We start from the raw sequence: 11,064 nt of genomic DNA on the forward strand, positions 1-11,064 counted from the left end.
TTTTTTTTAATCCAAATGAATGCTACAAATCAAATTTAGCTAATTGTAGCAACAGGTTTTAATTGAAACAGAACAAAAGCTGGAACAAAGTTTTCTGAACAACTTTACTGATTAAGCTGAAGTTATCATTCATTCTCCTTCCAGATAAAAAATTTACAAAACTGCTCCACCGACTCCACTTATTCCACAAAAGAAAAGGCAAATCCAATCAAACAAAAATTCAACCCAAAAATTAAGCAACCATCTTTCCTCTGAAGTTCTTAAATCTCAGTTATATTAGTAAAGTAGTTAAGAAACAAAAAGTGGCATGTTAAAATATAAAAGTGGATATATCAAGGAGGAATATTATTCCCTTAAGTTGTTGATAATCTTTTTGGAGCTAAAAAATTAAACTTTTTTTTTTTTAATTGCTTACAAGTTGAAGATAAAAAATATATTGATAAAAAGAATGCACTCGATTCCATAGAAGACTTCCTCTAAATTAGGTCTACCTTTGAAAATTATATTTTTGAATTATTACCATTAGTAGAAATAATTTAAGTATATCAAATATAAAAATTTACTTTATAATATTATTTTAAAAAGTGCATTATAGTTAATTTATGTACACATCTATATTTATATCTATACATCCATTTCTTGTCCCCAAATTAAAAAAGAGAATAGAGTGGAAAATGTCAACAAATATGTAATGGGAGATTTTATCCATTTCTAGACACACATTGCAGTTACCTAGCAGGTAACTTTGGGAAGCATAGTAAAGGAATCCTTCAACTCTTCTCTGTTCTGAACATAACATATATTTAAATTTTCAGTGAGAAGAGGATCTCTGTGACCCAAAGCAGCGCAACTGCTCTTTTTAAAGACTCAAGAGATTAGATACACAAGGATGTGACACCACACATACATACAGACATAATACTTTGGTAGGACAGAGAAATATTTTCATTACTATTTGGCAACAGTTAAAAAGCACTTAAAACCACAGTGAGCATATATGCAATTAAAAATATTCTAGATTTAAACCAAAGACATATTATAATCTACTATTGTAATTTGAATTATCACACTTTATCATCAGTGGATTTATATGCTTATATTTTGCTTGAATATTAACATAGACAGCAAGATTGTTGATGTCTTTTATTACTATCCTGTGAAATATCCCACCCTCTTTCATGAGATCTTCAACCTTCTTATCTGTTGACATAACAATTTTCTTTTCTCCAGTATAATCTGGATCTTCCGGATATAACTCATCTCCTGCGGGTAGGAAAAAAGATTTAGTTATAGATTGCCAACACTATTGTTCAGCCTTTTCATTCAGTGACACTGGCAATTTCTTAACATTTATCAGACATGTAAATCAGTGGAAATGTGTTTTGCAATGCAAAAGTAAACTGACTCTAAAAATCTTCATATTTAAAGATAGAGCCATACATTTGTGAAATACGTCAGTGATGCTGCAGTGCACACTGAATGTTCCAGAGCTCCTGATAATATGCTATTAATATGCTGTAATGACAGCCTGGGCAGACACGAGTGTATATAATAGGAGGAGCACAGGACAAGCACTTCTTCACGTCTATAAAGACAGACTAAGAAAAGAAATGTATTTTGATCTATTTTGTTGAAGGAAATAAACACTTTGCAATGTTAAGGCATTATGCTCTTGTGCAAGACTGACAATAAAACACAAATATAGAAATCCTAGAGGTCAATTGTGACCAAAAGAAAAAAAAAGGAAAGCATAATGAACAACAAACTTAGAAAGCAGAAAATAATAAATAGTATATGCAGTTTTTCTTAACACTGCATGTACATGATTATGAAATGGGGGAGACTTAAGTAGAAGAAAGGGCAGGAGGAAGATGGCTGAGTGTATAGTTTTAGTCCAGTGCTTTATCACTGCAGCTGGGAGTTGTGATACTGCAGCTGTGCTTCTCACAAAATAACACCTGAAGTAAAGGAGAATTCCCACTGAAAAGGACTAAACAGAAGGAGTTTTTAAACATTCTTCAGGTTACACAAAGCTGAAATGTACAGAGGAGTACAATTTCTTCACAAATACACATATGATGACAATGGTGAAACAATGAGATAATGAGTAACTAAGAAATAACTGTGCTGTGTAATGTCCTGGCTTGTCTCTGACTGCAGCCACTGTCACAACTGTAGCAAACAAAGTGGAAACAGCATGCACTAACTTGACTTAGAGGAGTATTTTCCTTACAGTTAAGGATGGTTTATGTCATATGGCTTCAGCACACAGCATTCAGGAGATGCTGTGTATTTAAGGGAAACCTCCAGTGTGTCCTTACCCGGCAGCAGCTGGATGAATCCATCTGCAGCATTCAGCATCACGGGCATCCAGCGCTCACAGCCCTCCAGAGCACGTGCGGAGCTGAACTGCTGCAGCTCTTTGAGGGAAGGGAAGTTGCACAGCCTGCAGAATTCATAAAACTGAGGTGGGGGAAACCAGATCTCTTGAGACTTAAACCGTTCGATGGCTTCGGGAGGTGACGACCACTGGAAGATGAAAACAAGTCTTGAAATAATAGTTTCAGCAGCGGATAGAAAGTCTGAATAAACTGAAAAGTCATTTAGCAAGGAAGTCTATGCAGCAAAGGAGCTTGCAACAGAGAGTATCTTCTGAACACAATAAAAACCATGTATAAACTGCACCAAAGTAATAACAAAGATTCTTAAAATTGAAAAACAAGCGATAAAAATTACTCTTTTTTTTCCCAATTAAAAAAAAAAATATTTTACATACAGACATGCCAGGATTAAAAACTGGCATTTGTTTTAGGGGCATGACAGAATAGTTTACTGAAACCAACAGAAAACATTAAACTTACTATTACCAGAGGTTGCCACTGATGCTTTGAGCTTTAGAAGTACCTCTAAACATCTGCTTCTTAGAAGTATTGTTTTCAGAGCATGAACACCCAGCTATTCATCATAATTCTGCATGTTTAAACTATTGGTAATCTTGATTTTATCTCACATTGTGACTTTAATAATATGTACATAATTGTTTGCAGTAGATTTATACTGTTATTGACAAAATTACAACATGAACTCTTGAAAGTCAGGTTTCAGGTTGAAACCTGAAATTTAAATTTCTGTAGCAAAATTTCTTAAACAAATAAATATAGCAACATCAGTAATGCCAACATTGTTAGGTAGGCTTTTACAGAACTGTCTGGTTTCTCATCTACTTCTAACTTGTAATCAAACTTCAGAATCCCTAGAAAAGCTCAAGGACCCTAATGTACCTGACCTTGAGCTCTCTTAAGAGTTTCTTCATGAAGTTTGTTACTTTTACACTCTCATATAAAAAAAAAAATAAAAAAGTTATAACTTCAACATTTTTACTAGACTATTTCAACAAGTTTGCATATTACTTACAATCTTCCAAGTAACTCTGAAAGAAAAACTACAAGCATCTCATGCAGTCCTGGAATATACCTGGATATACCACATGCATGTCTCCCAGAATAATGAGGAAATGTGACAACCCTGCACTATACTGCAGGAATGAATGTAAAAAAAATGGTATTTGTCAACTGCCTTTGAAAGAGACAGTAATTCACGGTGAGAAGGGTCTGATGTGACATGGATCATGTACAATCACCTCACAAAAATCCCTCTCCCGACAGCTGCTGCAGCTGCACCTGTGGCGATGGTGGCAGCTCCAGGTGCCCAGGCGAAAGGGGCACCGTGCAGGTAAAACCTCCCTCCCCTTTCCTCACGTCTCAAGGAGCTTTATCGGGAGGGCTTGGATTGCTCTGGAGAAGAGACAGTTGTGTGGAGACCTCACAGCACCGTCCAGTGTCTGAGGGGACTGCAGGGAAGCTGGAAAGGGATTCTTTGTCAGGAACTGCAGTAACAGGACAAGGAGTACAATGGGTACAAATCGAAAGAGGGGACTTTTAGATTAGATATTAGAAGGCAGTTTTTTTAATGTAAGGGTGGTGGGACCCTGGTGCAGGTTGCCCAAAGCTGTGGATACCCCTGGATCTCTGGAAGTGTGCAAGGCCAGGTCGCAGGACACTTGGAGCTTGGAGCAACCTGCTCTGGGTGGAGGGTGTCCTGCCCATGGCAGGGGTGGGACACGATTTTCTTCAAGGTCCATTCCAACCCCTCCCATTCTATGATTTTACCCCTGTTCGAAGTGCAAGGGCACAGTCTCGACAGAGCCAGGGGCCGTGGGAGAAGGGCTCGGGCAGGAGCTGCCGCTCCCATCGCAACACCCGCCCGGCCGGGCTGTGCTGCATCGCGGCACGCCGGCGCCTCTTACCAGGACGGCTGTCACCTCCTGGTCGTCCTGCGAGACGTGCGGCGGCCGCTCCGGCAGGCAGCACAGGTAGAAAGCCGTGTCATAGCGGCGGCCGCCGCGGCCGGCCCTGCCCACGGGCGTCAGCCAGTTGCTCCACTCATGCAGCGCCCAGATGTTGGGCGCGCAGCCCAGGCGCCGGCACAGCCGCAGGAAGCAGGACGCGTCCTCCCGCACCCGCCGCCGCCACTCCCCGAGCTCGGCGGCGGGCGGCAGGCGCTCGGCGGGCAGCGGCGGGGCCGGCCCGCGCCCCGGCACCAGCAGCAGGATCCCCGCCTCCTCGAAGGTCTCCCTGAGAGCGCAGATGCGGAAGGCGACTTCACCCGGCAGCGGCGAGCCCAGGCTCTCCCGGCCGGCGGCGAAGAGCGGGGCGCGGCTGCCGCCGGGCGGCGGCGGCTTCACGGCGCCCAGCCCGCAGTGCGGCGAGGCGGGCAGCAGCCCCAGCCACTCGGCGGAGAAATCCGCCGGCTCCGCCAGCCCGCCCGGGAACACGTGGGCGCCGGGCATGAAGCCGCTGCGGGAGCTCCGGCGCAGCAGCAGCAGCTCGTAGTCGAAGGGGCCGAGCGGCGAGCGCGGCGGCCGGCCCGGGCCCGGCGTGCCCGCCGCCAGCAGCAGCGTGGCCGCCTCCCGCCAGTGCCGCAGCCGCGGGTTCATCTTGGCGAGGCGGAGGGCGCCGGGGCAGCCGCGCTCCCGGGGTGCCGCGCTCGGCCGGCGGCACCGCCGCCTGCGCCCCCGGAGGAGCCACTGCAGCCCGCAGCGGGGCGGGCCGCGCCGGGGGAGGCCCGCGGGAGGCGGGACAGCGCCGGGATGCCTCAGCCCCCCTCTGCCCTAAGCCGGTGAGTCGCGGGTGTCCTCAGGGGGCGAAAGCTTAGGGAAATACAGAGGGTTTAAGGCAGCGATGGCCGGGAGAAACGAGGCGATGGCTTTAAGTGGCTTGGGAAGCGGTGGCTTGGGCTGGCTGGCGTTTCCCGGGGGCTCGCAGCACGGAGTGTATTTACAGCACCACAAGGTGTAAGTGGCCAGGAGCTTCCTCGGGGCGCAGGGGAAGGGTCCGTAGTTCCAGCCCCGGGAGCCAGCTCGGGCTCAGCAGCCGAGGACTCGGATTTGTGCGCCTAATGCTGCTGCTGACCCGCCAGCTGGCCCCACAGAAATCTCCTTATCTCAATTCCACAGCAGGCCATGCTGACAGCAAAAGTCATTTTAGGTCTGTAGTTAAACGTGATGTTTGCCAAGTTGTTTGAATGTTTTAGTACATTCCAAACAGGAGGAGTATGTAGAGTTTGAGTTAATCGTTACAGAGCTCTTCTGTTTTGAGGTTTTTAAGTACCTTGTTACCTGAAAAAAAAAAAAATATTCAGCAAGGTACCAAAACCTGGAAAGGTTCTTTGAACCTTTAGGAAGCACTTTATTTTGTTAATTGATATTGATTCCTCAATTTTCCTTAATCTGTAAGAAATTTAAACAGAAAGAAGTTGATGACACAGGCTGAGAAGTTTGTGGCAATGGTATTTACATGTAACATGGGAAAATCCTTCTCCCATCCATAATCCTTCTCTTGTCAGACTGCATTTGGCAAATACCCTCATACCTGTACATGCCTCTGACAACATCTCAATTTGATGTTATATTTGAGCTTGTACTTGATGCCTATGACATGTGTGTCACTGGAACTGAAATGAAGTTTAGAAGCAGCTGAAGCAGTGGGATGCTGGCTCATGTCAACTGACAAATCCAAAAGTGACCTTGAGGTGTGCCCAGACGCAGCTGGGCCATAAGCTTACCCTGGTGCCTGGCTGCAGTGGGCAGAGCAGATCAGCCAAGCCAGCTGATGCTGCTAAAATGCATGGCCAGACAATAGACAAGCCTGCCTCCCTCTTCTTCCCTTGCTTATCACCAAATATACAAGCAAAACCAATGATATCTTGTAACTTGAGCAGCCCTTTTCCTCACTAATTTAATAATTTTTGCTCATCAGTAATTACCACGTTAGGCAGTTGAAGCACAAGGCTCATTAATTTGTTGTTTTCTACTAAGGTACTTTGAATCTAAAATCATGTCATTCGTCTTGATATTTGTTTTCGTTTTTCAGTCTTTGTGTAGTTAACTATTTCACTGCATTAAGCATACATCTTGTTAGGAATGTGCTTTGCCCAAAAGCTGCTTTACTGGTGAAATATTAATAAACTACTGAGGTTTTTTAAGATTTAACATCCAATGAACTTGATGGCTGATCAAAAAGATACAGGGTCTATTATGTCAGATAATTTTAGCATAAAGGCATTTTAAGTAGAAAGTGCTCATGTACCAATAATGAATGGTGTCACTTTCAAATCATATATAATACCCACACATATACAAAACTGTCTTAGGATGACAAAAATGCTGTGTCTGATAGCCCTGGAACATAATTTCAGAACATATCTAGGAAAATCTAGCGTCAGAGAATAGCAATGATTATAGTGTTATCTTAAGTTTCTAACTGTAATATTAATTTGTTTTGTTTTTTTTTATCTTGGACAGTGTAAAGGCTCACAAGTGCTAGTATGCAAAGCAGGGATAACTTGGCAAACAAAGCATAGGATCATAAAATGGTCTGGGTTGGGAGAGACCTTAAAGATCACCTGGTTCCCCCTCTGCCATGGGCAGGGATACCTTCCACTATCCCAACTTGCTCCAAGCCCTGTCCAACCTGGCCTTGGACACTTCCAGGGATCCAGGGGCAGCCACAGCTGCTCTGGGCACCTGTGCCAATGCCTCATTACCTTCATGGGGAAAGATTTCTTCCCAATATTAATCTAAACCTATTCTCTGTCAGTATGAAGCCATTCCCCTCTGTCACTCCAGGCCCTTGTAAATAGTTTCTCTTCATCTTTCTGGCAGGTTCCCTTCAGGCACTGGAAGGGCACAAGCAGGTCACCCCAAAGCTGTCTCTTCTCCAGCTGAACAATCCCAATTCTTTCAGCCTTTCCTCATGGCAGAGCTGCTTTATCCTTCTGATCACAACTCCCCTGGTTTCACTGGCACCCACTGGTATTAAACTCTGTAGGCATTCCTGCAGGGCAGTGGAAATGGGATGTGTGGCTGTCATGGTGCTGTGGCCTCAGCCACCCAGAGAATGCCAGGGCTGGGGTTACAGTTCTGTTTAGAACTGAGCTCAGCATCCAGAGCAGTTCTTTGGGCCCAAAGACAGCCACCTGCAAGCTAAAGTAAACTTTCTTTCACCTACTCCATTTGCAGTATATGTCACCTGTTAAGAAGGTGCCATTCCTTAGCTAAGGGTCAGCAGATTCACCCTATTGCTGGCAGTTTTTTTGACTGGTTTTCAGAATTGTCTTAGAGCAGTTCAGTATCCATTCACTGCAAAGCTGAAGTCATCTCACGTGAAATTCCAGGAGTGTGTGAGTCTTTACCTGACCCAGTTAACAGGACTGGAGGTTGCAGGAGGTTCTGAGAATGAGCACTCAGAAACTCTGTGAGCAAAGATAAAGGATGCAAAGTGATGTTTTGCCCCTTCCAGGTTCCTGCTAAGAAATGCAAAAGATCAGCTCTTAGAGTGTGTATCTGCCTCCTCAAAGCTATAGCTGATCTGCTGGAGGTAGCTCACATGAATATAGAAAAAGTGTTAAAGGCAAATTAGATGTAAGGTTATCTATAGAGCATGTTTCTTCATCTCCAACTTAGATGATTTTTTTCTTCAATATATTCTGCTAGAATGCAGAGCTTATCTTACTTGTACTTACATATTCTATAGCTCTATGAGTGATTTCATAAAAAAAAGATAAAATCTATCACTAATCCTAAACCAAGCACACCAGTTGTTTGCATTACTGTGTGGAAGGATTCCAGCACAAGGACATGATGCTTCAAGGGCCAGTTGTGGGCTGGGAATACAGGGCACTTCAGTGTGGAGAGAAGTCTTCCCATAGATAGATACATGTGTGACACTCAGTCAAATGTAACAGAAGGCTGAAGAGTCAGAGGTCCTCTCCAAATTAAATGATTAAAAAAAGAAAAAAAGGTGTTTTTGCTAAAACTAAAGAATTCAGCTGTCTTTCATGCTTCTTGTATGCCAGAACATTAAATTTATTTAATGGACTCCTAATACTTTTGTATTTCAGGTTGTTTTCAAAACCAGATTGTGTTGTATTGAAAAATAAACCCTTCTGAGTGATGCAAAAGTTACATCAAATAAAATACCATAAGATTATTGCACTGATAATAATTCTTTCAGGAATCACATTTCAGCAATGCAGAGATTACTTTAACATTTTTCTCTACAGTTCAGTTACTGCTTACAAGAAAAAAACATGTTTGTTTTAAAAAAAAAGTTTAGTGAAGTCACTAAATATGTAGAAATTATTCTCAAATTAATTTTCTGTTGGGTTTTTTTTTTTTTTTTGGTATGTGATTAGCCTACTTAGCAATCTCACGACTGTAATCATTAATTTCAGATGAAAAACAAGGTCCACCAATATTTCATCATTTAGTTTACATGGTATCCTGTGAGTTGGAGATAATTATACTAAGTCAGTTCTTGGTTTAACTTAGATGCATCTTTGTCCCCATGCAGATGCAATGTCTACAATAATAATTCGTGACAACTGCAAGTATCAAAAAATGCAGAGATTTCACTAGGTTTGCCTACTGCTTCTTGAACTGGCTTATTGTACAGTATTGTAGAATCTCAGAGTTATTTAGGTTGGAAAAAAACCCCAAGATCATTGAGTCCAACCACGAGCCCAGCAATGCCAAGTCCACAACTAAACCATGTCCCCACGTGCCCCATCTACACATCTTTTAATTGCCTCCAGCTATTTCTAATGGTATGTCAAATATCTCCAGGTCACTTCGAAATGACATGCTAAAGCTTTTAGATTGTTTAGCTCGTATAATAGCAACAAATAGGCAGACTTAATAATTCATATGAAAAGTAAATAGATTATTCACTGTATATGTTTTCAAGTATCATTTCCAAATTGTGAATAAATGTTACATCTAGGAAATGCAGGTTTATGATAACACCATTATAGAGATTGACTAAAAAGAAAAATAAAAACCACAAAACAGTTAACTTCATACAAAATGATATTCCAACAAATTAGGCAGATGAGAAAACTAGGTTACGGATAGTATTAACAACTGGAACTGTTCTACTTCCAACTGACACAAAATGGATTACAGTCTTATGGAAGTGGAAATTATTATTCTAATTCTGCACCTTTTAGTTATGTGACTAGTTTTCACACATGTATTTTCTTGCCAGACTGAGCGCTGGTGTCTTGTTTGAGGAATCATTTGGAGCACACCTTCCAGGACTCAGAATTCAAATGTGTATCTCTTAAGTTACACCTGCAATTAGCACATTAGATTAAGTTGCTAAGGGAGTATCATGTTTGCTGTCTCTGGCAGTCGTCAGTCATTTTATATGGTATAAATAGTTAAGTATTTTCTTTTGTCTTTTTTTTTTTTATTTCCCCTTTCTTGTGTTTTTTTTTTTTTCCCAAAGTTTATGCTATTTTTGTATAGATTTTTCTGGATCACACAGAGGAATTGCATTTAATTTTTTTTTTCCCAAGACAATTGTAGATGACTGTAAGATACAAGGTTTATTATTATTTCAAAAGTCCCATGATTTTTAAAGTAATTTTTTTTTCGCTGTGTGTTTTTTCAGTGCTGTGGCACATCTGTGAGTTCAACTGTGTGTGTTATTTCAACATTTGTATGTGAGAGACAGACTTGACTGCTCAAGTGACTCCAGTGACAATTTCACACACAGTGGAAATGATCAAGATAACAGACCACATTTATACCACAGCTGTTCAATCCATTTCTGTGCAGCTGAATTACACCTAGCTTTCAGAGGATTTGTTTAATTTGGTGGAGATTTAAGTAGATGATAAATAATGTCATGCAATACAGTGTAAATAAAACATACAATTCAAGGAAAGAACAAAACAAAAACCCACCTGTGGAGGGCTGAGAAGTCAGTTTCTGTCACTCTGGTAAATCACAGTAAATAGTCTCACAAATGACTGGAAGTGAGCAATGAACATCATTGCATTTGGAAAGTGGCCTGTGTGGGTGGCAGTTTCAGAGGGGTTGTGGATTTGTGTTTGCAGTCACATTGCTTCCAGCAATGGAACACTCGTGCTTGCCTGGCTGAGAGGATCTACCAGAGCCCTGGTGCTGGTTCAGTGCCCTGTGACTTTTCACCTTTGCACAGGTTCTGCAGTGGCAGCTGCTAAAGCTACATCCCAGCTGCACCCAGTACCACAGCAGCCAGCTGTGAGGATGGGTGATGGGATCCAGCCACGTGGGACTGCCTTCTTCCAGGAGAAAGTCACTTGTAGTGTGCAACCGAGGGAGACAAGGATTGTCTTCTGTAAAATGGATAACAACATGCAGCAAATCAAACTATTTTTACTGTTACTCTGTAAGAGGTAATAAGAGAATAGAGTCAGTTCCCCTCAGGAATATTTTATATCCTCTGTCCCATTGGGTGTAAGATATTATCTTCTTTTATAGAGAAGCTGTTGTTTAGCATTGGGATGCTGTTGCATATAACAAAAAGCAAACTTTGGTATTTTCTACATACATCCATCTCCTTTCCTTTTTTTGAAACAAGTGGATAATTTTATATGAAAGACATTATTTTCTAATCCCACTTTTATTGTACACTTACTGTAGCAAATGCTGCTCACGTGTGAACTATTTTGTCCAGA

At 42.0% G+C, this 11,064-nt stretch overlaps 2 protein-coding genes across 4 annotated transcripts in view; one reads left to right on the forward strand and one right to left on the reverse strand.

Moving 5' to 3' along the window:
• Positions 1-85: 85 nt before the first annotated feature.
• Positions 86-5,023, reverse strand: NUDT19 (nudix hydrolase 19). The gene is made up of 3 exons (XM_021541104.4): positions 4,307-5,023; positions 2,322-2,529; positions 86-1,263 (listed from the first exon to the last, which is right to left on the reverse strand). Exons 1-3 carry the CDS (start codon positions 4,994-4,996, stop codon positions 1,037-1,039), a joined length of 1,125 nt encoding a protein of 374 aa, XP_021396779.3. The 5' UTR covers positions 4,997-5,023; the 3' UTR covers positions 86-1,036.
• A 12-nt stretch (positions 5,024-5,035) lies between these two features.
• ANKRD27 (ankyrin repeat domain 27) overlaps positions 5,036-11,064 on the forward strand; it is a 54,477-nt gene continuing 48,448 nt past the window's right edge. For all 3 annotated transcript variants that reach the window (XM_021540895.3, XM_085589470.1, XM_021540916.3), the window contains exon 1: positions 5,036-5,178. The gene's annotated coding sequence lies outside the window, so the exon portion shown is untranslated. The remainder of the gene's footprint in view (positions 5,179-11,064) is intronic.

This window comes from Lonchura striata, chromosome 11 (assembly GCF_050655825.1).
Source record: "Lonchura striata isolate lonStrDom1 chromosome 11, ASM5065582v1, whole genome shotgun sequence".
In the NCBI taxonomy this organism is placed as follows: domain Eukaryota; kingdom Metazoa; phylum Chordata; class Aves; order Passeriformes; family Estrildidae; genus Lonchura; species Lonchura striata.

Excerpts from the sequence above, each read along its gene's own strand:
- NUDT19 (XM_021541104.4), bottom strand. The coding sequence starts at position 4,996 with ATGAACCCGCGGCTGCGGCACTGGCGGGAGGCGGCCACGCTGCTGCTG. Across the intron at positions 2,530-4,306 it reads AGGAGGTGACAGCCGTCCTG|TGGTCGTCACCTCCCGAAGC; the intron begins GTAAGAGGCGCC and ends TTCATCTTCCAG. Across the intron at positions 1,264-2,321 it reads ATTCATCCAGCTGCTGCCGG|GAGATGAGTTATATCCGGAA; the intron begins GTAAGGACACAC and ends TCCTACCCGCAG.